Here is a 26720-nt window from a genome sequence, read left to right on the forward strand (position 1 = left end):
TTTATATTGTTCTAATTTTTCCAGTATTTTCCCTCTGCGTTAGTGTGGCATTTAAAAAAAAAAAAAAAAAAGTAAAATAACCAATATTGTGGAAGAGATCATCAGCTGATGTGAAAGTACTAATGCAAAATCAATTTCCTCTGATTTCTCTTTAAAAATGATACTGCAGGAATTGCATTGGTTTAAGGTTGAGAATTAAAACTATTCTAAGTTTTACATATTGATATGAAATGTGAACTAATTCTGAACTGCACATCAGTAATGTAGAGAGTGGATAAAAAGAACTTAGACTGTCAAAGCTCAGTCTAATAGGTTGGCATATGTTCTGAGTTTACAGTCATGGTTGTTCAGATAGGGGATTATATTTAGACTGAATCAAAAAAAAAAAAAAAAAACTATTTTGGGCAAGAGATTATTTTTAGGTATTATTAATATTGTTTTTCTTTGGCAGTTGGTCCATCAATTCCTCCTGCTGTGTCATACACAAAAAGGGCTCAGGCAAACAGTGTGGAAAGTGAACAGAAAGAAGACTGGGACAAAGATGTGTCACGCAAACTTAGCAGCACTACAGTGGGATCCAAAGGAGAGATGGCTGCAAGTCCACTTGTGGGTCCAGAAAGAAAGAAATCAACCACGGTTCCCAGTGTGAGTGTGTGCACGTTTGGTTTGTTGTGTTTATTTTTCTCTATTTAAACAGAATCTGCAGCATAATGTTACTATAGACATAATGGTTACTGAATAAGCTACTAAGCCTATTTCTGGTAACTTCTGGCAGACAGAAGTAGGCTACAGTGAATGTGTCTTAAAATAAACCTTTCCCTTCCCCCCTGCAACTTTTTGTAATGCTAACATAACAGTAAGCATGAGAACGTCTGGATTTGGGTAAAATGAAGGTCTGTCAAGACAAACTGTGAATATTTAGGAAAATAATGTAAGATCAGAGCCAATATTGAGTGTCCCTGGTTTCTAATGCTTGTGTTATCCACAAGGAAGGGACTTTCTGAATTGGAGATTTCATCTGAATGATCTTTTCTAATAATATGCCTGTTTGTCTTTGTGAAACCACTTTATTTTGGACTTCAGAAATGAGATGAGGTGAGGGGGAACAACGCATTTGTTCCCTTATTTGTGTGCCTGCTGATGTCATAGAATCATAGAATATCCCAAAATAGAAGGGACCCAGAAGGATCATCACATGCAACGTCTGGCTCCACGCAGGACTACATTAAACCAAATATATGAGAGCGTTGTCCAAACGCTTCTTGAACTCCAGCAGGCTTGGTGCCGCTTTTCTCGGGAGTCTGTCCCAGTGCCCGACCACCCTCTGGGTGCAGACCCTTTCCCTAACCCCCAGCCTGACCCTCCCCTGTCCCAGCTCCATGCCGTCCCCTCGGGTCCTGTCGCTGTCCCCAGAGAGCAGAGCTCAGCACCTGCCCTTCCACTCCCCTCGTGAGGGCCTTGAGGCCTCCTCTCAGCCTGCTCTGCTCTGGGCTGAGCAAACCCAGGGACATCAGCTGCTCCTCGTACATCTTCCCCTCCTGACCCTTCACCATCTTTGTAGCCGTCCTTTGGACATGGTCTAATAGTTTTATGTCCTCCTTATCTATTGTGGCACCCAAAACTGCACACAGTACTTGTGGTGAGGCTGCACCAGTGCAGAGCCGAGCAGGACAATCCCTGCCCCTGACCGACCAGCAATGCTGTGTCTGATGCACCCCACGGTACACCTGGCCCTTTTGGCTGCCAGGGCACACTGCTCGCTCATATTCAACTTGCTGTCAACCAGAACCCCTAGATTCCTTTTGGTGCGGCTGCTCTGATGTCTTGTTCTTTTCTTTATACTTTTATTAGGAAATGATCAATTTGCTAATTCAGAAGTTATCGTATCGTGTGTTGTTTCATAAACCACTGTCATATAGTTGCCTTAGACATCTTTGTTCTAAGTAGGAGAGTCTCTCTCTCCTAATGTGAAAGCATTTACTTTGTCTTTTGGAAGTTCATACATAGTATTATAAGTGTTTGGAATGCAAATGATGAAATGCTGCATAGGAGCAGGTATTCATGTTCAAAAAAAAAAAAGGATGCACGGGCTATAATGTTAAGTAAGATTGAAGTACAGCTTTTGCTATTTAAGACAAGTTCTACTAAATACAAAAGTTTTGGCCACCTTTTAGTACAGTAGGCAGGAAGCAGGAATTCTCATTACCTTTGGGATTGTACTTGCTGTCTTCTATCTTGGATATTCTGTGAAGATCATACGCATTTCTACTAGGATTCTCTTTAAACAAAACAAATACTGAAGTTCATTTGATATCCTGCAGGCTTTGTATTCAGTGCATCCAGAGATGCTTTAAGTATTTTTTTACAAATTTTTACCATTTTTTTCCTGCACAGAGCCTTTGACATAAAGGCTGCATAGATTGCGTGCAGAAATTTTGCATCTTCTAAGTTTAGATTTCATATCTGAACTTTCCCAAAACTATATTGCCCCAAAGCTTATTAGTCATGTTTGTTACAACTTGGTATGTCAAAAGCATTTCTCTCCTTTGTGAGATCTGGTTAAATAGAATATCTTTGCTATGAAGATTGAGAAATTGATTTTCTTACAAATACTGAAATTTATATTAGTATAATTTACATCTATTACTATTTTGAGGGCTTTGTGCTAAGCTTTGTGATGGGCAAGATTAAGGAATAAAGATGTTTGATTTTGCAACAGTAGTTACGGTTGAGCAGCTTACACAGAAAGAAGTTATTTTATTCTTTGAAAAATGCTTAAAGTTAACATATAGTTATTATAACATGGAAAATCTGTACTCTTTTGTGTGCAGCTTTGAGGGTAGTATAGTGTAGGGAAGGCAAGCTTTCTCAACATATTTATCACCTTCAGTCATATTAACAGTCATATTAGTCTATGATTCTAGTCTGACTTCAATTTCAAAAATATTTATTGTCTTTGTTAATTTTCCTTATGAAATGGCTTTGAAACAGTTTATTCAAGAATCTCTGTGGGAAGATACTAAAGCAGAAAAGCTGTTGATGAGGGTGTCATAAATCCACAATAGATCTTGCAGTTTTTGATGTTCTATCAAAACTAGTGTATTTTGGAATCACACGAGTCTTCAGCAGCTATTTTGTGATTAACAGGAGGAGGAGGAGAATGTTTGCAGGTATTTTATGAAATACACACGAACTAAAATTAGTAGTGGAGGGAGAGAAGGTCCCATCATTGTTCATTACTACAAGACATTTACCACATCTTATGTAAATTCTTACAGTAAAATTCCTCTGTGTTCTGCATGATAATTTCAGGGTTGACTGACATAGATTAATATTATTTTATTTTTTCTCTTGAAAACCCTTTTGACAGAGTAACAACAAACCATAAGAGTAGAGCTCTAGTTAGCAACTTAATTTGCACAGGAAAGCCTTGAAAAGAGCCAGGTGCACGTGTTCTCAAGGATTTCAGTTAGTTGCTTCAGCTCTTGATCGCAGAGTGGAATAATTCAGCAGTGCAGGATGTGGGAATTGGATAGTAATACTCAGAGAAACTTAGTTGTGTTGACATTTGTTTCACTATGCTTTCTCTTAGTGTTCTTTCAATGGCATAGTAAGGAGGTGGTGAATGAGGTATGGGGTGGGGAGGAATACCTGTTGATGCAACTGATTTGTGTTGACAGATTAGTACATTTGAAAGCATTAGAGGTGGCTGAAATTCTGTTTTAATTTCGGAGGCTCAGGTTTGTTGTTTTTGTATTTTTTTTTTTTAACATAATACGTAGTAGAAGACAACAAAGTAATTTAATTTTGGTCTTAATTTTCTTCTAGAACAATGTATTTTCTGGCAGTGGAATGACAAGAAGGAACACTTATGTTTGTGAACGTTCTTCAGATCGCTATTCTGCAATACAGAATGGGAAGGACAACAGGTATTCCTCAACTTTTCTTGCATTGTTAATTGGGATATGCAGACTAAGGCATAGAAGTAGGTTATATAATAAATCAACACAAGTGTGAAGCATGGTGTAAAATACAAAGTTTACTGTGTGTTTTCATCTTTGCTTCCACCACAGCTTCTAGATTTGTGATGAAATTTAAAATTGTAAGTGTAGATCTGCCTTTGTCTTGTTTTTTTCTGGATCCTCTTTCAGTTCCCCATTTAATTGCTCAAAAAGTGCTTTTTTTTTTTTTTTTTTTTTTTTTAAAAAAAAAAAAAGACTGCAGTGCTTTCCACTGTGGGTTTTTTTGTTTTGTTTTGTTTTGTTGTTGTTGTTTTTCTTTTCATCAGTGGAATGAATATACTCAGTTCTTTTTGAAAAATGAGGAAGAATTTTTGTTTCAGTTGTTTGGTGTAGCTGAACATCTTGTGCCATCATCAGAATAGTCTGAATCTGAAACCTTTACTTGTTTGCTACAGATATGGTTTAGCTTTGGGACTGTTGTTGCTAATACATTATTCATGCAACTTCACTTATGTTTATGGAGGCAAAGCTGTAGTTTGGCTGAAGTCATTTGACTTTGTTTTTAAAAATTCATAACAGAAGAGTTCTGCTACTTTCATCCTTTCCTTGCCACTTAGGCAAAGCAGAAATAAAAATACTGATGGAAGGAACTGTTATTGTGAAAGGTTCAGCTCAGTTTAGCAGTGGCTGGGGGAAAGAGCTGATGCAGAAGGTGAATATTTTGCTTGAAGCAGAGTAGCCTGTTCTGTTCTCTGTGGAAGGCAGCTGCAGGTGCTGCTCTGTGAGACTTGGGAAGAGCCTTTCTGTGCCTGAGGGATTCTGCAGCCCCAGGGGGCAATGCAGCTTTCTTCATGGGGATTTAAACTAGCATACTCAGATCTTGTTTCAGTCAGACCAGTAAGCTCCCAAGTGAGCTTTTACAGCTTTTTAAAATTTTATTTCACTTACAATACTTATTTAACGGTAGGTTTGGGGGTTTTAGTTATCATTTGTCTGTAGGGTTTTCATCTCTTGGAAGATAGCCAGCACAGCAGCCCTGGTACTGATCACCAGAGGGTTTTGCAAATTCCAGTGCTGTCGTTGTCAGAGGCGTTTTCGTGGCATATTGATATTCTCCAAGGTATTGAAGATGTCTTTCAGAAATAATACATTTTTGTGTTGCTTGAGAAGTGTAGTACCAAACATTATGGTACGCATAATTCCAAATGCATAGCTTTCCAGAGTGTGTTACCATGACAGAAAGCAAAGTGATAAAAAATATGGACATGAGGCTAACAGTGTCTTAATTGCTCCATACAAATGTAATGCCTTTGTTTAATGGCTAAAGACATTTTGGCTAAAGACACTTTCGAATACTTAATCAGAGTTAAAGGGAACAACTTTCTCTCCTGAGAAAGTTGCAGAAAATTTTTTGCATTTTTGCAGAAAATGCAAAATTTGGAACTTTTTGGTAAACAAGTTGGGGGGGGGGGGGGGTGCATAATTCAGAATTGCTTTCATGGCTGCTGGGTGGTTGCTGCAGGTTGCTGTGAGTTGATTTCTTCCATAGGTCACCTTTTCCTTAATGCGCCATGCAGAAGTCCAGAGGAAAAGTAAACTTGGAAGTGACTGTGTTTTTAAAGAACCAAGTGACAATGTGACAGCAATTCCAAGTAAAACATGCTTTGAGTTTTAGGTTTTTGAGTTTTAACCGAAAATAAGGTATTCACTTGGCAAAAGAGATTCCATTTAAGCCTTTTATGATATTTTTTCAGCATTTTTTGACTATTTCCATGTAGCTGGCATAGTCTTTCTTCATCACTTCAAATAACACGTGTGTAAAGCTTTAATTGCGGGAGGAATGAAAAGGCCCAATTTAACATACACAGTAGCTTGATTTACACTTTCTTGTGTACAATACTGATGAACATTTAATGGTTTACTCACAATTCCATATTCTTTACTACAGCTGAAGGAGGCAGCTTAGTCACGCTGTCTTATGATTACTTAAACAGCACTTGCTATGTTTTAAATGAAAAAAATGACTAATCACTTTCCATAGGGTTTTACTCTAACTATTCTTTTCCCCTTTCGTTTATCTGGCCCTCCTGCCTTGCTGCTGTGATAAAAGTCTAACAGAAATGTCTGCAAGTAGCACATCTTCTGCAGGCTCTGCAGTAGCTTCGTCTGTATCAACACGGCCTCGACATCAAAAGTCTATGTCTGCCTCTGGTCATCCTATAAAAGTTACACTGCCAACCATCAAAGATGGCACTGAAGCTTACCGGCCAAGGTAACAGATTGTTATTTCTTTAATGCTTAAAAAATTGTGTTCCTCAGTTCATTATATACTCCCAATATGTTTGTAATCAATTTAAACCTGCCTTGTTGCATTCTGTTTTGAAACAGTAGGTTTCTTAAGTAATATGGTGTGTTACAGATGATTTAAAACTGATTTTGATCATCACACTGTTTGTGTACATTTAAAGAAGTTCCTTGACTGCCTCCCTCTGGAAGCTCCTGGAAAACTTTTCTAGTTTTAAATTTAGCTAATTTGGACAGGACCATACAACATAGACCACTGTAAATTCGTATGAAATACTGAAATGTTAACCATTTGGTTTTGGAGATTACTAAGCTTATTTCTATCTGAAAGCACCATAATGTAGCTGCTCTTGCTATTAACTGCCCAAATAGCTTTAAAAATTTATTTGTGCCAGCTGGTTACTTCTTCAGAAATATTGAAGTTTTTGGAATACTTGTATGTTAAAGGTTTTGATTAACATGTTTTTCAGGAAGAGGGCTGGGAAATAGTTTCAAATCTCACTAAAGACTTTAACCTTTCTCCTTTGTACTATTACTTGTGTGTACTTTTCTAATTGCTCTCAATACATGAGATAGGTGGATTCTACACTGAAAATCTCTCTTGATTTTTTTTCCAAGCATGAATCTTAACAATCAATAGTGGGTTCAGTTTTGAAAAAAGGGGAAAAAATTGAGAGCAGGTTTTTTTTTCTATCTTTGAGAAATGGTTGTCATGTAGGAGGGTTTCTAGCATAGTCTTTCTCTTTATTTATGCTTCTGTTTTCCCAGCAGTGCAACTCAAAGAGTGCCTGCTGCTTCCCCGTCTGCTCATAGTATTAGCACTACTACTCCAGACCGAACCCGCTTTCCTCGGGGGAGTTCAAGTCGAAGCACTTTCCATGGTGAGCAGCTAAGGGAGCGGCGTAATGCCACTTACAATGGACCACCTGCCTCACCATCACATGAAACCGGTGCTTTTGCACATGCTAGAAGAGGGACATCAACTGGTATAATAAGCAAGATAACTTCCAAGTTTGTTCGCAGGTTAGTACCTCGATTTCTAAGAAAAAAAAGTGCCCAGCCTATAACTAGGGCCATATTTGCAAAGTCATTGAGAATTTCCAGTTTAACAGTCTGAATTAAATGTAAATTTAGTCAGAATACTGCTTGTTTTGTGTTCCTTCCAGAACCTGCCTTGTACTTCTGTGTCTACAGTTACCATTCATGTTTGACCAGCTATTCTCCTGTTCCTTTATATTAAAAGAGCAAGAGAATGCTTCTCAAATGTTTTTTTTTCTTCATGTTTTATAGATAAAAGATGCTACTTTTAAGTTAAAATGAAATGAACTTAAATACTGAAAGCAGTGACTTAAAAATGAGTCATTAATGTTAATGATGCTTTACTTTTTAATGATTAACTAGTGAGTCTGGGTGCAGTTTGCTGCAAGGGCTGTATTTGCAATGAATTTATTGCTGTGCTTAGAGGGATTTAGTGTTTACAAATTATTTCAGGGAATTACATTTCTGTGAATAAATGAGAAGCTTAGAAGTGGGCAGAAATCTGGATATCTGGAAATACCAATATTTCAGTATCATGCAGCCTCTCATATCATGTTATTGTGATGCAATAAGAAGTCTTCGAAACTAAGTTCAGGATTCTGAAAGAAGAAAAAGGACACATGCAGTGGAGGCTCCTGGAACCACATTCATTCCAGTGATGATGCTGACAGTAATAATAATGTGAGGAGAGGTGCTGGGGAAGATTTCTAAATACACTGTTTGATTTCAAGTGACTGTTCACTTAGCAGTCATAATAGCTTTCCCAAAAGAAGATTTAATTTTCAGTTTTCCTGTGACAGCAATTTACCTATAATTCTTAAGCCTATTCATGGATGTGTCCTTACTGCTCTGCTGTCAGTTTTGCAACAGAATTGTGTTTTGGAAGCATCTGTTTTCTTTGCAGAATCATACTGCTATGTACTGAATTCTCTAGTTTGTGCATAAAAGAAGGATAAATTCAAAGCTAGTTTAAGCTTGTAGTTGCAAATCCATACGTACAAGAACATGAATTGCTTAAGGTGATGTTACACAGGGAAAAAAAGAAGAGCAAAAGCTAGGAATGCAGAGATGTTCCTTGTAAAAGTAACTTAACCTGGTCTGCAGAAATCATGTCAATTACGTCTGAAGTAATACCTCCTATGATGACGCTTCCCCTCCCCCCCCCCAAAAAAAAAAAAAAAAAAGATAAAAACAGTATGTGAATAATTTTCTTGTTTCAGAAACCTGAAGATACAGAACTATGATTCTCCACTGTTGGTATCTCCAGCACTCACATAGTTGCTGGGAGAGGGTCTGTTCTATGAAAGATGCAGTAAAGTTACTTAACTGCGTTATCAGTTGTAGATTTCCAAATATGAAGAAAGGTATTTTCTGATAAGTAACTCATCAGTTTCATGAGCAGAGGCTGGTTTTTATGTTAGACTTCATTGCTTTCTTGTGAAGAATAATATCTTAATTTTTTTTTTGAAGAGGGATGGAAGGATTAACACAGTCATTACGTTAAACTGCAACATTGCAATATTATTGTAAACTGCATATTTAAAATTAGCATAAAATTAGCATACGATAAATTGTGTTTTTTGATTGAAACAATCTGTTCTATAGAACTCTATGCAATTTACTGGTGTGCTACTGCTAAAAATGTCAAATGACAAATATGTTTGCTTATAGTGAAGGCCTCAGTATTCTGCTTTGTTTTTAAATTTGCTGTTTGAGACTTACAATGTCTGGGATTACATACATGGAGGTTTTGTTCTTTCAGTTGGCATCACGTAACTTGCATGCCTTTAACATCTGTACTGTTTAGGAAATAATGATTTAAAGCATATTTTGATTAGAAAGTGTCATGAAATATTTTTTTTACTTTATTTTTTGACAAATGTAAATGTGTTTTCTGGTAAGTATGTAAAATAAATGCATAATGGGGATGTTTAATGGATATTGAAAATATTTTGTATCAGTGTTTTATAACAAATGATACTTCTCTGATGTTAGTTCCTAAGGTATTTGTTTTGAAGGTATTAAATTAATAAGCTAATTATAATTGTGTTCTCAAAATGTTTGCACTGCAGCATTAGGAGCGTACCTAGGTTGCTTGTACAGCCTGTGAATGTTTTTCAAGCTGCTCCAGACTAAAAAGGCACAATACAAAGTAGTTCCTTTATAAAGTACAACCTGTAATTCAACAAGATGGAAAAGATATGTTTAACTTACAGCTCACCAGTAATCCTACTGAAATCAGTATAACAGCTGATGTGCTTAAAGTTGAGCAGATATTGAAGTAACCTTTCTGAACTGGGCCCCAAACATTTGGTCTTGCAAACTCTTAGGCATGCCTTATCTTTAATGATGTGAGTCTATTTAAGCGTGGGCATGCACCTAAGTGCTTTCAGGACTGAAAAGCCTGGCTCAAAAGGGTACAGAGCGGAGCCCCCCTGGACCACCCTGGCTGACTGCTGTTCGTGCTTGCTGGACTTACGTGTGGCAATTGCTCTGTCTGCAGTAGGTTGAGAACAACATGTTAATTTTACCACAAGTTTAAAAAAAAAAAAAGGAAAATTAAAATCTTAACTATTATGTGTCAGAGCTGAAAGAGGTGAAGGTATCATAAAGGGAAATTAAAATTACAGATGTGAAAAAATACTATTAAACAGTATTAGGTTTGACATTATTATGCTGATTTTTTTTTTTTTGTTCAGTAGCTATTTAACATTGTACTAGATGTAGGTTATTCTTAACTTTTTATTTTTCACCTTTATCATTGAATCTCAACCTTAACTTTGTTTTGAGGGATCCAAGTGAAGGCGAAGCCAGTGGCAGAACTGACACCTCAAGGTGAGGAGCCACTATTAATACTTCGCTCCTAGATCTTTTGCATCAAGCTTTAAGTGATTTCTTAAAGATTTTAAATCAGGATGTAAAATAGAATAGAACTCAAGTAATCTGCATTTTAAAAATGTTATGGATTGGGGTGGGAGGGGTTTTGGTGAGGGCCTTTACCCATCATTCTTGCTTTTTTGCAAAGTACGTTAATATTAAACCTAATTTAAGTATATTCTTTTGAATAATAATGCCCCCTGTAAGAGTAAACTAATTATTTAGGCACTTAAAATCATGCTTTGGCTTATAAATATTTCATGGTGTTTACTTCTGGTTTCAGTAGAAAACATAGTATAATTTGTGTGTGTGTTTGTATATATGTGTATATTAAATTTTTACTGTAGTTACATATTTTGTTTATTACTAAAGCTGCTGGTTGCCAGAAGTAAAGATCCTACAGTGCCTGAGAAATGAATGCCACTTTGCACTGAGAAACTAAGTGACATTCAGACAAAAAAGGGTGGTGGTTGCTAAACATTGAATTTGTATGGCAACTGCCTAACACAAATCTGTAGGTGATTCCTTCATATGCTCATTTTCCAATATATCTGCTCCTTTGCCATCTTTCAGCATTTTATTCTGCATTTTTGGTGTGCTTAGCATAGTGCGTAACCTTTTTCTTTTTATGCTATCTGAAGAACAGGCATTGCAGTTCGCATTCTAAACTGGTCAAGTACGCAAAGTCGTTGACTTAATTTTCAAAACAGAGCCAGTAAATGTTTATTTAAAAAAATAAAAGCAGATTGTTAATGGGATACATTATTTAATGCACAGCATGTTTTACCTACATTAAAGTCTACTAGCTGTATAGTCTTGAAATAGAAAGGGAAAAGAGATCAATCAAATGTTGAAATGAAATTAAGTGTGAAGTTGCTTTCAGTTCTTGCTTTCATTCTCTAGCTTCCTCTACTTTTTCTCATCCTACATTGTCTGTTTTGGGCTAAAAGTTGTTTGAGATCCTATCCCTATCATGCTCTATCCCATAGTGTTGATGTGGTTCTCAGGGGTTCACGATGAAAGTTAAATTAAAAATGTTTATTTTGGCTCCTCTCTGAATAGCAACAGCTTATAGACAAAATGAGAGCAGCACCTTTCCCCCCTCACTTTTCCCAGTGATGGATGGGGAGGTATCAGGCATCTGAAATACCTGGGACAAGAACAGAAATAGTTGGCTGTAGAATAACTTGAAACTCTAAAATAATTAGTGCTGTTTCTCAAAATACTTTTTACAATGGTAAGGAAGTGTTATTGCAAGAACACTTACTGGGAGTTACGTACTTGGAATTTTGTCCAAGTCATTTTATCAGCTAAAAAACTGTCTACAAGCCACTGTTCCTTCTGCGGGGGTGGAAAAAAAAAAAAAAAGCTGTTGGCTGGGTTTCTCAGTCGGTGACAAGCAAAGTGTGTTTGTGGTGAAGCACAAAATTCTGCTTCATCAGTTGAAATAAAGCACATCATGATAAGGTTTCTGAACCAGAGAGAGGTCAAAAATAGACAAATGAGAAAAGGGGGAAGAGTGAAAAAAGGTGAGGGGAAATTAAGTGAAGACTTGTGAATTGCAGGGTGGGGTTATTTCCTCTGCTGCTTTTACAGTATGATTTATGCCTCGGGATTGTGTCCCTCAACTTCAGTTTTGTTGGTGTATGGCATGCTGCAGATCATGAAATCAGCAGAACTTCAGTCATGCTTTACATAGATTCCACTTTCTTTGGAGCAGTATGGAGTAATGTTTGTCTGCAGTTATCATTACATATGTTGTCATCAGAATGCTTTAGAGCAGGGGTTTCCAAACTCGTGTGTGTGCCATTTGCTCGCGTGCCACCACTGGTAGCTGAACCAGTGCTGGCAGCAGCTCCCAGTGCTGTGCCAAATTGCACTTGAGTGCAGGAGATGGTGCACAACTCTTCCAATAGTACCCATTTAATGCTTTGGATTAGCTTGCATGTGACTAGTGTAGTGGTGTGTCAGTTGCAGTTTAGAAACCCCTGTTCAAGAACTGTTTTTCTCTTCTTTCTCTTTGTTGTACTGCTTTCACTTTTGACTGTTCTATATGTCACTTCTTCCAGGAGTGTTTCTGGAGAGCCAAAAGACAGGGAAAAGGAGGATAGCAAAGATTCGAAGCCACGTTCCTTGCGGTTCACGTGGAGTATGAAGACCACTAGTTCTATGGACCCGAACGATATGATGAGAGAGATTCGGAAAGTGTTAGATGCTAATAACTGTGATTATGAACAAAAAGAGAGGTTCTTGCTCTTCTGCGTTCATGGTGATGCACGACAAGATAGCCTTGTTCAGTGGGAGATGGAGGTCTGCAAACTGCCACGATTGTCACTCAATGGAGTTCGTTTCAAGAGAATATCTGGGACTTCTATTGCATTTAAGAACATTGCATCCAAGATAGCAAACGAGCTTAAGCTGTAAAGAGAAACTAAATTTTCTGGGATCAGGGAAGATTCATACATGATCTACACTTTGAATGTACTGGTTACGCCTAATGTGATTGGCCTGTGAAACTCCCCATGTAGAAATTGCCCTTATTGCAATAAGGTTATACATAGTTATTCAGAATTGTAAAGTTAAATCCAGTATGACCTATATTAAAAAACTGTAGCTGAAGAAGTTATGTTCACATGTACAGGTAAGTATATAGAGCATTCTGTTCATTTTATGTTCATAGAGTTGTATAATAAAAAGATGACTGCTTAAATTCAGATCTTGTATAGTTGTCTAGATTTCTGCACAGAAATGTATGTTTGATGCTTTGAGTTGGAAAAGTTCTTCTCTATCATTTACATTTTTGGTGGTTTTATAAGTCTTACCTTTATCATGCGTTTGTTTTTTTAAAAAGAAAACAACAAAAAAAGAAAACAAAAAAACAAACTTGTGTCCTGAGTCAAATGCACAAAAATAGTTTTCACAACTGTAGCATGACCATTTTTAATTATTTAAAGATTGTTCGTGATTTGAACCAAAAGTCGATGAATAAATCGGCTTTTGTTCTACACAAGACTGTTCCTGCTTATCTTTGGCTCTTATCCTTGTTATTGGACAGTGTTTAGTTGAAATACAAACGTTTACAGTGTTGGCACTTACAGTTTAAAAACTTTGGTTTGCCTTGGGCCAGCTCAGAGCTCTGGGGGAACAGAAACCAGGCGTAAGTGATGTTCTGTCTGCAAATTACAGTGCTTACTCCCATGGCCCATTAACAAATGTAGCACCAAAATGCAGAACCGTAATAATTTCATTTGAATATCATGGTGTAAAATATCACTTGTTTGCTGCCTTCAGAATACTATAAATTCCATTTTATGGAAGTATATTAATATTGGGACTGTTTAATAGCACAAGATAATCTGAAATGTTGACCAATTGTATAAGTTAATAATACCACCTCAGGAATTAGCTTGGCTTTTGGAATATGTGCCCCCAAAGAGTACATGCAATTCCACATAATATTTTACAGCTAAACATACATTGTTTATAATGATAAATTGTTGATTTATGCTTTTGTGGTTGTACAGTTTGTTCCCATGTAACCTGTTTGTGTTTAATATTTTACCAGATTTCTTGTATTTATTCCACATCATTATGCCTGTAATGTGCAGCTTTGTAATTAGGCATTTGCCTACAGAAAAGAGAAAAAAAAAAACACATTTTTTTCCTTCATAATTAACGATTATAAACTATGTAAAACCACTAGTACTGGTACATTTTAATACTTGTTATTTTGTACTGAATTAACCATAGAGGTTGGTTGTGCAATGTTATTTAATGTCGTAATTACTGTAATATCAACATATGGGCCCCATCTGCACACTCTTGTGAAGAATAGAAAGTTCATTAAGAAATTGTCACTTTAAAAAATAAAAATTAAAAAAAAACTGTGGTAAACTCTGTAACCCTAAGTTAGAAGGCTGTAAGTGTAGTAAGTGTGCCATTCAGTAATGGCTTCTTGACCGAGATGGACTTTACATACTGTACTGTGATGTAGCTTTCCTCTGTAACAGTTATGTTCTGAAATGGACGTGTATTGTTGCCTTAGAAAAAGGGTGATGTTTGGAAAGAAAGAACTGTAGCCCCCTTTTTTTATTTTATCTGATGTTCATTGAAACAAAATCCAATGCAAGTCATCTTGATTCACTGGTGCACTCTATTAAAACTTACTTGAACAGTTCTCATACTAAAGTACTTGGTGTTGGCCCTTTATAAAAGTGCAATATTTACTACAGTTAGCCAGTGTAGTCTAAAGGTTTCTGATTGCAGGTGCGCATTATGTCTGCGAGCGTTTTAGTGTGAAGACTGCCTACCCTCCATGGTATTAGTGCCTGACGTGATGGAGGAGGTGAGCCCGAGCCTCAGGGCTTCCTACCGAGCTCAGACTTCCTACCCTCCATGGTAATTCAGGATTAGCATTGCCTCAGTTCTGTGCTTCTGCAGTCTCCTGAAAATGTCAGTGGCTTACTGCTGCTTAGAAAGGGATGTCTGGGAGCCTTTCCAGAAATTCATCAGAAGTCGGTCTCAGGAAGGGTTTATGTATCTGCTCAGTTGACCCGCAAATGTCCATTTATCCTTGAAAATACACCACTAGGGTATAACCATGAAATGAATCAGAGATCATGCCTGGACTTAGTAATGAAACAAAACCCTCTGCCTTTTCAGAAGGTTCAGTGGAAAAAAAATGTAGGTCATACTCTGAGACGGTAGATTAAGTGCTTACGACAGCTTCCTGCTTTGCAGGCTGTGTTTTCACCAGGCTGACTTGGCCCCAGATTGTTACTGGCGTTCATTGCTTCATGTAACAGGAGATGGATTGATGTTCCTTACAATACAGGTAGCACTTCAAGAGGACAGGGATTACAGATCTTAGTTCTGCTCTCCCGTGAAACGCTTACAGCATCCCACTGCCAATTTAATATTTCTGTATGGAAAGGGACAGTTTTGCAAATAGTGTTATAGCCAGTAACTGCCAGCAGCATGAAATTGTGCTGATTCCCAAATCCCGTTAAATACCATCTTTTTTTTTTTGTGCCTTGTTGGAAGTTACTACTTTGGTCGTGAGCCAAGTTATGTTCTCTACAGCATTTTGTCATGAAATGCCTCAGCAAGGGCACAATCTGAGTGCAGAAGTTGTGGCTGTGCTGCACCCAGACGCGTCATTCAGCTTGTCCTGTTACTGGCAGGAATGAGATGCAAAGGTCCAAGGAAGAGAATTATCAGAACCGCTGGTTTTATTGGCAAGCAGCGTGTACTTAAGTGTGGAAATCAGTAAGGCACTGCATATTGTGTCCTCAGTGCCTGATTTTTGAGCCCCTCTACAGCTGCTTTGTTACGTAGCTACTACACGAGTTACTCTTTGGGTGTGGGAGGGGGGCTAAGACCACCGGGATCTGAAATGTAGCTTGACTTTCCTGGGAGAGAGGATCAGTGTGGCATTTTATCAGCGTGGCTTTGACTTGAGAAATCTGGAAGTTAAATGCCACCTTGTTCTGCAGATCTAGGAGGGTGTTGCGAGTAGATACTGCACACACAACTTTCATTTACTGTCAATTTATTAATATTTTATGGTAAATCACAAGATTAGATTACACTTAATCATTAGTCAATTTAACACAATGATTCAACATAAGTAACAATTGGAAGAGTAACTTAGTTAAAGATGGGAGAATGGCAAGGTTCACATGAGACTTACTGGAGGGTATTGGGGGGGGGTTCAAAATTTGATTACACACTTTCGGCTTCCCTCACATTCTGGTGAATTCCTCACCCCGCTTCCTCTGTGTTTGTAAGCAGATGATCCTGATCCTCACGAAATATACCCTGAGAGGCATCCCAGCTCAGGGGGAGACCGAGGGTCACAGCCTACTGTGATCCCTGGAGAGCTCAAGGGGCTCTTTGCTTAGCACCACTATTTATAGGACCGCAAGACGATTGCTGGTCAGTACTTTTCCGCCCTGGCCATGGTTCAGATAAGGCAATTTTGCTGTTTTCCTCCAACTGCGCCATTCCCCTACCTTCCAGAATGTACGGTTCTGGTACTTCCCAGACCCCTGGCTGCAAAGGGAGATCGGGGAGCCCCTGTTTGTACTCACCTGTTATGGCTGTTGCCCACTGGTGATAGAAGGGGGATGTGGTATCAGTTAATCTTGGACCACAGCCGAGCTGGGGTAAGAGCCACTCCACCACAGAGGGGATAGGGATCTCTCAGCTCCTCAGATGTCTTTGATTGTACTTGTGTTTTGGGGGGCAGGTTTGGCTTGGGGGGAGTATGGGGATTTGAGCAGTTAGACTACAGTGTGGTTCCACTCTTCTGTTTTGGGGTTGCTTTTTTGCTTGCTTTCTTGATGTAAGGCATGCAGATACTTTCAAACTGCATATGTCCTTTTTCATGCAGCCCAGTTGAAAACATCAAAATTTCTGCAGGTCCATAAAAGGACTCCTGCTTCTGTGGACAAAAAATAATGCTTGAGAACTAAGTGCCATCAGTAACGCCACCTAGTTACAATGAAACCCTAGGAGCTGTTGGATAGGAGACTGGATACCCAGTGGCCTACACCCAAGAGGTGCCTTGGAGCTCCTAATCTTGGAGAACATGATGTTGGGTTTCCTCTGCTGCCAAGCAACCTGAGACAGCAGACCCTCATTGAGAGGTGATCATTCTCTGAGTTTTTGATGCCTGAATTCAGGATAATGAAACAAACACGTTGGGTGCAGATGTGTGGAAGGGCCTTCCCCTCTTGAGAAAGTAGGTGATCTTTTGCTATCTTTGCTCAGTAACAGGTCTATGAATAATAATAGATGCAAACACTTTTAAAATCCCCAGAAATATAATCAATGCTTTTTTAATTTGTTTGTTTTTCCCTGGAGAATATTCAAGGTAGCTTGAGGTTAGCAAGACGACAGATCCCGTTCAACAGCTGCTTCTGGGTTTTTGATATTTTATTTCTCAGCGCTGGCACTTCAGCATCAAACCTTACTTCATCCTTCAAGCTACGTCAGGATGCCCAGAAGCACATTAAACGCTAAAGTGCTGCATCAAAGCATGCAGTAGCCAAGTTTCAGGCTCTCTGCCACGTGAAAGCTGTTGAAGCTGGCACTCGGGAGGGAAGCTGCGGTGCCACTGTGCCTCACTGCCCGCAGCGCCGGGGCTGTCCGGGCACACACACAACCCCAGCACCTGGCTGCAGGCCCGGCGGGGAGCGAGGTGGCCTCACCACGGGCCCTGGTGGCACCGACACGGGGCCGGGGCCGGGTCCTGGGCCGGGTCCCGCCCCGGGAGGGGCAGCGGCCGCCTCGGGCCACACCTGCGCGGCGGCAGCGGCAGCACCATGACGGTGGGGGCGCGGGGCCGCTTCTCCCGGCGGGGGCCCGGCGATGACCGGGTCCGCATCCTGAGCGGCCCGGAGGAGAACGAGGAGCCGGCGGGGGTGGCAGCGGGGCCCCCGCGGGACCCGGAGCGGGACCCGGAGCGGGACGCGGAGCTGGCCGGGGCGGGCGGCAGGACGGTGCGCTTCGCCCTCCTGCCCGACGCCTACCAGCCGCTGCGGCCGCCGGCCCCCGCGGGGAAGCGGCCCTACAGCAAGCGGCTGAAGAAGTACGGCAAGGTGAGGGCGGTCTGGGGAGCCTGGGGGCCGGGGGAGGGCAAATCCAAGCCAAAAACACGCGAGGTGTTGCCGTCTCCCGGCCGCCGTTTGGTCGGGGTTGTTGCTGCCTTCCTGCGTGGAAGGGCGGCCGGCGGCCCCGCAGCCTCCGCTCCGCAGGCTGTGGTTAGGAAAGGGCTGATCAGAAGAGCTTGTTTTGATTATTAATTTGGTTATTTTCCCTTGTTCGTGTTACTTGAATACTTCTATGTCTTGTGCAGTTGTAGCAACAAATAGTTTCAGTGTGCGCAGGAAGGTCCTGTCCCGGTGTCTGGGACCATTTCCCACCTGAGGGAGCGCAGATGTCTGTCTGACAACAGGCTTTCTGCCCCATTCTTAAAAAAAAACACACGATTTTGTTAAAGATATGCTTGTGAAGTGTGGCATCCAAAGCACTCCAGTCAGCTTGGCAAAGTTACTTAGCTCTGAATCTCCTCAGACTTTACAGACGGCAGCATAGTAGCGAGCTGCTCTGCAAGTATTTCAGCTTCACGGAGCGGGGACGGATGGGAACCGCTTACTTCAGCCTCTGGTGATGGATTTGCTGCTCCAAGTTTGGCTTCCCAGTTGCAGGAAGCACGCTTCGAGAAGCAGCCTTAGCTCAGGAGGGCTCACAGCACGCACCTGGTTCCCGCAGAGGGGCTTTGGGAGCGTGCGGCCGTGCTGCGGTGCTCTGGTGTGAAGGAGCTGGTAAAAGTGCTCAGGGCACACGGCAGCTCTGGGGTGCTGCCTCTGTACTGCCCAGGCTCCAGCTTTGCCGGGAGGGTTTGCAGGGCTTGGCTTTGCCAGGAAAGAACAAGTTGTGTAAGCACGGGTGAGGCCGGGGTAAGTCAGTTGTGTGCGGTGTGGGAAGGAGGAAAGGAGCCTGCGGTGCGACACAGCAGGGCAGGGGCGGGTGGAGATGGGAACAGCCCCACGTCTCCTCCTCCAGTCCCCTCCATTTTGCTGTCTTGACTCCCAGTAAGTTTCCAGAGGTGCAAATACAATGGCATTTGGCATTGCGGAAGGCTTTCCTGTGTCAGTACCATTGTACAAGCTTCAAGAAATCTTGGGGACATAACAGATACTGAGTGGATTTCACTGATTTCATGATGTGTGAAAATAATCCCCCATTGCAGTGTTTTTCAGGTTACAAGAGGCAATTCTGATCTAGTCCCAGGCAACCACAAAGTGGAACTGACTAACAGTTAGATTGGATTTCTCCCCAAACTGACTCAGCTTGTATTAATTCCCCAGTCATGAGTAAAAAACATTGAAAGTGAAACTTAAATTAATCAGGTTTATAGTTTTAATAATCCGTTGCAAGTTTTCTCTCAGGCACACATGACTTTTTAAACACAGAGGTGAAGGTGGGTCAAAACATTCTTGTTTTGGCACATTGTTTGTAACTTAAAGCATACAAAGTTACTCAGGGCATGTGTTTGTGGGACACACGTACTAGGTAGGAACTTAAACTTTTTATATTCCTGAATAGAAATCCACATAAAAGCCTCACTTCCTGTGGAGGCTGCATCCGCTCTGCTCTGTGGGTGTGTATTTATATGTAAAAATAGATGGTAAAACATTGCTCCATGCTGAAGCCCTCATCAGCTGTGAGAGAAGTCTATTTTGGGGTTGGGGACACTGTGTGAAGGAGGCTGTTGCAACAATTTTATGGCAAGCTATTTTCCATTACCTGTCCTTTTTTTCCCCCCCTGTTCCCACACCTCTCCCTGCAGAACGTCGGCAAAGCCCTGCAGAAAGGATGTCGCTACTTGGTGGTCGGCTTGCAAGGACTGGCAGCAGCCTACTCCGCTCCCTTCGGGGTGGCCGTGCAGGTGGCATCGCTCGTCCGCTAGAGCACAGGGTGAGCACGAGCCTTTTCCAGAAGACTGCGGCTGTTTTGGCTTTTTTAGGATTAAATCATCTAAGACTGTATCTGAGAAACCTCTTGGACATGCACAGCCCCGACCCCCTCCTGCAACCCAATTCCCTGGACCCGGTGCTCTTTCCTGCAAAAATCTCCAGCGCTTTTCAACCTTTAAAATTGGATGGGGTCAAAGAAATGCAAGGACACGGAAGTAATTGTGGACTAACTGAGCTGAAGAGTGGTGACAGACATGCACTGGTTGTCTAAAGTTACGTGTGAAAAGGAGCCGAGGATGGATGGAAAAGCAGGTAGATGAGGGACAGAGAAGTGAAGAGAAGTAGAGGATGAGGGTGGTGGTTGGGGGGTGCATGAGAGTTGAGTCTGACAGGGGGAGCTGAGTTGAATCTCAACATGAGAGTTGAGTCTGACAGTCAAAGCTGTGGGGGAAACAGGTAAGGAAGGATCAGTAAGAGGTAGCCTTTGGCTTCTTGTGTCTTTTTCTGAGATGGTTAAAATTGAGTGAATTTATATGTGAATATAAATGGGCTGTGATCTGAGACATGGTGAGCTTTGCTGCATCACTGTTGTTCATCTCAAACACTGGCAATCATGAGCCCTTAAGTCTTAGCACTGCTGTAAAAATCCAGAAAGGAAACAAGGTGTGTTTGTCTTCTGATTTTGGGGCATTAGAGGTTCACTGTGATTAATATGTTAAAACTTCCCTCTGCTGCTGTGAAATACACATAGTGTTTTTTTAGACATGGTTTATATCTAATGTACCTGACTCTAGAAACTGAGGCTTTAAGAACACCCAGCTCTGTGGTGTTCATTGGGAGGGGAAAAAAAAAATAAATCACAAGCTGCATCTGAAAAAACTACACGTGCCGTTTAGGGCAGCGTGTTTTGTATAAGAGTGGGGCCAAGTAACCTGCTGGCTCCGTTTCCATATGTGGAAGTTGTAGCCAGAGGATGTCAGCGCTGGATGGAACAGCTTCCATGTCACACCCCGAGGGATATAAATCTCCTGTTGATGATACAGGAACAAGTATTTTTAAGGGCCTTCAGGATTCTGTGAATTGTTGTTGTGTTTTTTTTTTTTTTTTTTTTTTTTTTTTAATTCCCTCCCACATCAGTCTTTCATGGTAGCAGTAAATGATTTCCCCGCTAGCACTTTCTCTGTATTATAGATCTTTGTAGTCTTGATAGTGTTTTTGTAATCAAGGAATTGAGATGTAACAAATGCTGCTCGGTTGATTTCTTTGCCTTTTCTGAATGGAGGGGAACTGCATGTCTTAGCACACTGGACTGTATTTCTTTTAAATGTAGCAAATGGAATGGATTTGGAAAAGAAGGATGGAAAAGTATTTTTTTAGTGCTCTTTTCTAACTGGACTGTAAATAAAAGTATGTGATCCTTGTGCTGTGATTAACTAGGCACATAAGCGTGCACACAAGCAAGGAGCTTCTCAGCCGTGGCCCAAGCAGAGAGGGGAAGCTGCCGTGTAAACTTCCCTGCATTGTTCTGCTTGTGGCCTCAGCCCTCTCCTAGGGGGACAGGGCTGGAGTCCAGGCTATGAGGAAACAAACGCTCAGGAAAGACAAGGTATAGAAAGCTGACTGCAGAGGACAGTGGTGGCTTCTAGTTGCAACTTTCTTGAGCTTCCCTGTGTGGGCAGACCTGTGCCTTTGATCTGCCCCACCAGTGTGCCAGAGGGTATGGATAACTGCTCCATATTCTGCAGTGGGAACAGAGCGGTCCTAAAACCCACAGGTAACAACAGTCAGCATGTTTGGGGATTAATTTTGAACTTTGTTATACCACTATATGTTTTGTAGTGGTCTTTAAAAAAAATATAACTGATTCATATTTTATGAATAAAGCAATGTTGGAGGGATCACAGAATGCTTTGAGTTGTAAGGAGCCTTAAAGATCCCATAATTCCAACCCCCTGCCATGGGCAGGGACACCTCCCACTAGACCAAGTTGCTCAGAGGCCCATCCAGCCTGGTCTTGAGCACCTCCAGGGATGGGGCATCCACAGCTTCTCTGAACAACCTGTTCCAGCACCTTACCCCCCCTCTGAATAAAGATTTTCACCCTAATATCTCTCCAGCCTGACAAGGTCGCTCTGGATGCCATCCTTTCGCTCCAGTATCCAGCTTGGTGTCATCAGCAAACTTGCTGAGAGTGCACTTGATCCCACTGTCTGTGACATTACTAAAGATACTAAACAGCGTCAGTCCCAGTACGGACCCCTGAGGAACACCACTCATCACTGGGCTCCACCTGAACACTGAGCTGTTGTCTGCAACTCTCTGGATGCACCCATACATCCAGGATGCATCTCCATTTTCTTTGTGATGTGCATGCCCACCTATTCGTCCACATGTCATCACAGAATCATAGAATGACAGAATGGCTTGGGGTGGAAGGGACCTTAAAGATCATCTAGTTCCACCCCCCCTGCCATGGGCATGGATACTTTCTACTAGACTGGGCTGCCCAAAGCCCCATCCAGCCTGGCCTTGAACACCTGCAGGGATGGGGCATCCACAGCTTCTCTGGGCAGCCTGTGCCAGTGCCTCACCACCTTCTGAACAGAGATTTTCTTCCTAGTACCTAATCTAAATCTACACTCTCAGTTTAAAGCCATTCACCCTTGTCTTATCCCTATGCTCCCTGGCATGAGTCCCTCCCCAGCTTTTCTGCAGGCCCCCTTCAGATACTGGAACGCCGTTATAAGGTCTCCCTGGAGCCTTCTTCAGGCTGAGCAGCCCCAACTCAGCTTGTCTTCATAGGAGAGGTGCTCCAGCACTTTGTGGCCCTCCTCTGGACTCACTCCAACAGGTCCCTGTCCTTGTGCTGGAGGCCCCAGAGCTGAGCGCAGTGCTCCATGTGCCCTCTACACAGAAAGAACCCCCCCTCACTGCCCCATGCAGGGTCCAACCCATTCAGGGCAGGGACTTTCCACAAAGGTAAACATGAACTTTAGCTCGTAAATTGCTCAGCACAGAGCTTACCACTGACTTTTTTTCTGCTGACGTATGGCCTCTGCTCACATGGTGCAACTTTAAGGGAATAGTTTTGTTGCCATCCATGCAGGCCCAGAATGATAGGTAAAAGTAGTGAGCCTGAGGAAAGGAAAACTTGGTGCATATTGGTGAGCCACCTGCAGAACACTGTCTCTAAAATAGATCAAAAACGAAGAAAGAGAATCACAGAATTAGAGAATCATTAAGGTTGGAAAAGCCCTCCAAGGTCATCTGGTCCAATAATCCCCTTACCACAAATGTCACCCACCAAACCATTTCCCTAAGCACCACGTCCAACCTTTCCTTGAACACCCCCAGGGACGGTGACTCCACCTCCTCCTCAGGCAACCTGTCCCAGTGCCTGACTGCACTTTCTGAGGAGAAATGTCTCCTCATTCCCAACCTGAACCTCCCCTGCTTCAACTTGAGGCCATTCCCTCTAGTCCTATCACTAGTTACCTGTGAGATGAGGCCAACCCCCAGCTCCCCACTCCTTCCTTTCAGGCAGTTGTAGAGAGCAATGAGGTCTCCCCTGAGCCTCCTTTTCTTCAGACCAAACAACCCCAGTTCCCTCAGCCGCTCCTCACAGGACTTGTGCTCCAGGCCCTTCACCAGCTTCGTAGCCCTTCTCTGGACACACTCCACTCCAGGGCCTCGATGTCCTTCTTGTAGTGAGGGGCCCAAAACTGAACACAGCACTCGAGGTGCGGCCTCACCAGAGCAGAGTACAGGGGGACGATCACCTCCCTGTTCCTGCTGGCTGCACCATTCCTGACACAGCCAGGATGCTGTTGGCCTTCTTGGCCACCTGGGCACACTGCTGGCTCATGTTCAGGTGGGCATCAATCAGCACCTCCAGATCCTTTTCCTCTGCACAGCTTTCCAGCCACTCTGCCCCAAGCCTGTAGCACTGCATGGGGTTGTTGTGGCCAAAGTGCAGGACCCGGCACTTGGCCATGTTGAACCTCATCCCATTGGCCTCTGCCCCTTGACCCATCCTGTCCAGGTCTCTCTGAAGGGCCTTCCTACCCTCTGGCAGATTGATACTTCCCCACAACTTGGTATTGTCTGCAAACTTACTGAGGGTACACTGAAGAGAAAGAAAAAGAAAAAGTAAGCTGTGGCAATAAAACATGGTGATTCATGCAAGACTATTTTCTTCCTCAAAGTGAACTCTGTCTCACTGAGGCTACCAATTACTGCTGCTTATCGGTGCTGCTTAATCAGTAATTCACTCCTCAGTGAGTGCAGTGCATTTGTGAAGCCAAGCTGAGGCCTGAGGGCTTGCTACTCCCTTCACCAGCCCAGCTCCAACAGCAGAACCCAGAAAATCTGTCTCACCAAGGAGCTTTTGGGCATAGGCAGGCTATTTTATTAATGGGGGTTGCCCTCAGCCTTGTTCTCCAAGATCCTTTTAGCCTCTCAAATGGGTGTTGGACCCTCTCATAGAAAAAGGTGGGACGTGGTGGCTCTGGGGAAGATTTGCTTTGACGCTGGAGCTGGATGAAGTGCATGCCTACCTTTAGGCCCTCGCTTTGCAACTCTACCCATTGCTGCACCAAGCAGGTGTAGGTTTTCAGGGGTATGGTATGGTATGGTGCTATCTGGTTCCCTTCACATTTCTACCCCTTTCACCATGTTTTATAATGCATGGCAACATAAATAAGTTCAGGAAGTTGGATATATATATACAGGAGTGGCAAGGAGCACCCACCTCTCCCAAGTTTCTCTCAGAAATGGACTCCACTTCCCGACAGCCCAGCAGGTCGCTTGTAAAATGAAAATCCCCAGCGCTGCTCAGTGAGTCACGGAGCAGAACAAAGCTCATTTCTGCTGTTTTTTTTTTGCCAGAGCATTTAATTACTGCTTCAGCTTACCATAGGTTCTGAGGAAATGGCAGAGGCCTAACAGCTATTGTCCTTTGTCCCGCAATGCTAGCAGTGAGGAAGTGCTCTGGCATGGCCTGCTTTTGAAGTGCCATGACCAGGGAAATCTGTACCACACAGCACCACCTCACTCAGGTGCTCCCAGGACTTTGCCAGCCACAAGCCAAGGTTCACTGCAGGGATGAATGGCCTTTCTGTCCTACACTCTTCCATGGGACTGGCAGGGGGGCAGGTTTTGTCAGCCACCTCTTTTCTTTGCATCCCAAGCCCCCTTCCTCTCATGAGGTAAGACTGGTCTTAAAATCTGTGCAAAGCTGCTGCAGTTACCTGTACATGGAGAGCTTTGGAAATTTTTTTTCTTCAAGGAGCAATAGAGAGCCTAGATAGCACGTAGAATAATGGAGATGATTAAAAGAAGAAAATGAAAGAAAAATCTCCCTTTCCTTGTCCTTGCAGGAGGTGGTATCAGGCTGCCAGAGCTGTTTTGGAGTAAAGTGCAGGCTGAGCTCAGCAAGGGTGATACTCCTTCCTGGATCCTGCATCTCTGATGAAAAGCTCAGGGCTCTGGGCTTGTCAAGCTGGAGGAGAGAAGGCTCAGGAGAGACTCACCAGCATCAATACCAAACCCCATCAATACCAAAGATGGGGTTGCACACAAGATGGAGCCAGGGTCTTTACTGAGGTGCATAGCTGGACAACAAGGGACAATGGTCATCAGCTGGATAAAAGAAAACAAATTAACGAATATGATAATTAAGCATGAGAAGAGGCTGTCCTGGGAGGCTCGGGGGTCTCTATCTCATGAGACTTTCTAGGCATGACTACAAAGAGCAGAGCAACCCAGTCTAAATTCCATGTTGACCCCGCTGTGAGCAGGTTGGACTAGAGGAGACCTGGCACCTCTCACAGCTTATATTTACCTCCTGTATGGAGATGTAGAGGAAAGGTATCCTCACCCTTCACTATCCCTTCCTAAAAACGCAGAATGAAATTTTGCTTCGGATAACAGGGAGGAACTCGCAAAGATGTCAGCACAAACTGCACGAAAGTTTGGCCCTCAGCAAGGTTTCCGCTGAACTGAACGCTGCTGGTTGAAAGGCAATTGTCCTTTAGTGCCATCTCCTGGGAAAAAAGAGATTTCCACCCTTGTTAGCCTCACTCATTGTTCTGCCTCACCTCCTCCCGGGGGGGGTTCCTGCTCTCCCCTAAGCAGGCCACACAGTTTGACAACAGCGATCATCAGGATTTTCGGTCCCAGCAGTGCAATGTGCATCTCTGCATATCAGCGTTTTCCACCCCGTTGAATACCGAGGCTCTGAGTCCCGTTTGCAACTGCTTCAAATGTAAAGACATGGGAACGTTGTTCTTGGGTTTTGTTTTGTTTTTCTTTCAAAACCCCCAAACACATTACATTTTCCTCTGTGATTCTTGCAGTACCTTAAAAACACTTATGAAAGATGCCTCACTGGAGGAAGGGGGATGAGCCCCAGCCACTTTTTGTTTCTGAATCTCATCCTCCACTGGAGAGATCCCAGCTGCTGAAGACAGGACATGTAATTTCAAACACAGGAGGAGCAAAGCCCAGCAGACTGGAAGGACCTGCCCCAGGAGTCGCCAGCTCCAGTATTCATGCATAAGTAGCCCACATTAGTGGGATTATCTTCCTATACAACTGGCCAGTGAACAAAGCACCCCACTGACCTGCCTGGTTTTATGTATTTATGATTCCTTGTGTAGGAAAAGCCTCACAAAAAAGCCCCCCTTACCTCATTGCTCTGAGTCCATTAAAAGGCATCTCTCATTAGTGAGACTATTTTTAATTCTATCATTGCCAATTATTCACCTGAGATTTTTCCCTACATTTGATTTCAGTGAGCTCATTTCTAGTGCATGACTCACCAAACTCTGATTTTCTTGATTATTGTAAGAGGAAACAGCAACACTTTTATCCTCCCCTCTTCTCTATGAAGGAATCTTCTGAATTTATTTATTTTTTGTTCTGACTTTGGAAAAAGGACACAATTTGTGTGTGGGTGTGAGTGTAACATCATTTTTATCGTATTTGGCTTAAACCATTGTTAGATGACTGCATACTCAGCTGTGTCACCCCCTCATCCCCACCTTTTGTGGAA

The 26720-nt window shown here is 42.3% G+C and overlaps 2 protein-coding genes across 5 annotated transcripts in view; both read left to right on the forward strand.

Annotated features, from left to right (window-relative positions):
- The window catches only part of MARK1 (microtubule affinity regulating kinase 1), a 55461-nt gene extending 42395 nt beyond the window's left edge, over positions 1 to 13066 (forward strand). Inside the window, exons 13-18 of one of the 4 annotated variants that reach the window (XM_032184074.1) lie at positions 452 to 645; positions 3829 to 3929; positions 6073 to 6234; positions 7035 to 7289; positions 10095 to 10139; positions 12251 to 13066. In XM_032184074.1, coding sequence (XP_032039965.1) covers positions 452 to 645; positions 3829 to 3929; positions 6073 to 6234; positions 7035 to 7289; positions 10095 to 10139; positions 12251 to 12605 — 1112 coding nt within the window. In that variant the 3' untranslated portion in view covers positions 12606 to 13066. The remainder of the gene's footprint in view (positions 1 to 451; positions 646 to 3828; positions 3930 to 6072; positions 6235 to 7034; positions 7290 to 10094; positions 10140 to 12250) is intronic. The other 3 variants (XM_032184075.1, XM_032184076.1, XM_032184077.1) reach the window with 3 other exon arrangements.
- Positions 13067 to 17509: 4443 nt separating this feature from the next.
- Positions 17510 to 20749, forward strand: C3H1orf115 (chromosome 3 C1orf115 homolog). The gene is made up of 2 exons (XM_032183745.1): positions 17510 to 17785; positions 19540 to 20749. The coding sequence occupies exons 1-2, from the start codon at positions 17510 to 17512 to the stop codon at positions 19657 to 19659; spliced, it is 396 nt and encodes a 131-aa protein (XP_032039636.1). The 3' UTR covers positions 19660 to 20749.
- Positions 20750 to 26720: the final 5971 nt, after the last annotated feature.

Source organism: Aythya fuligula, chromosome 3, assembly GCF_009819795.1.
Source record: "Aythya fuligula isolate bAytFul2 chromosome 3, bAytFul2.pri, whole genome shotgun sequence".
In the NCBI taxonomy this organism is placed as follows: Eukaryota; Metazoa; Chordata; class Aves; order Anseriformes; family Anatidae; genus Aythya; species Aythya fuligula.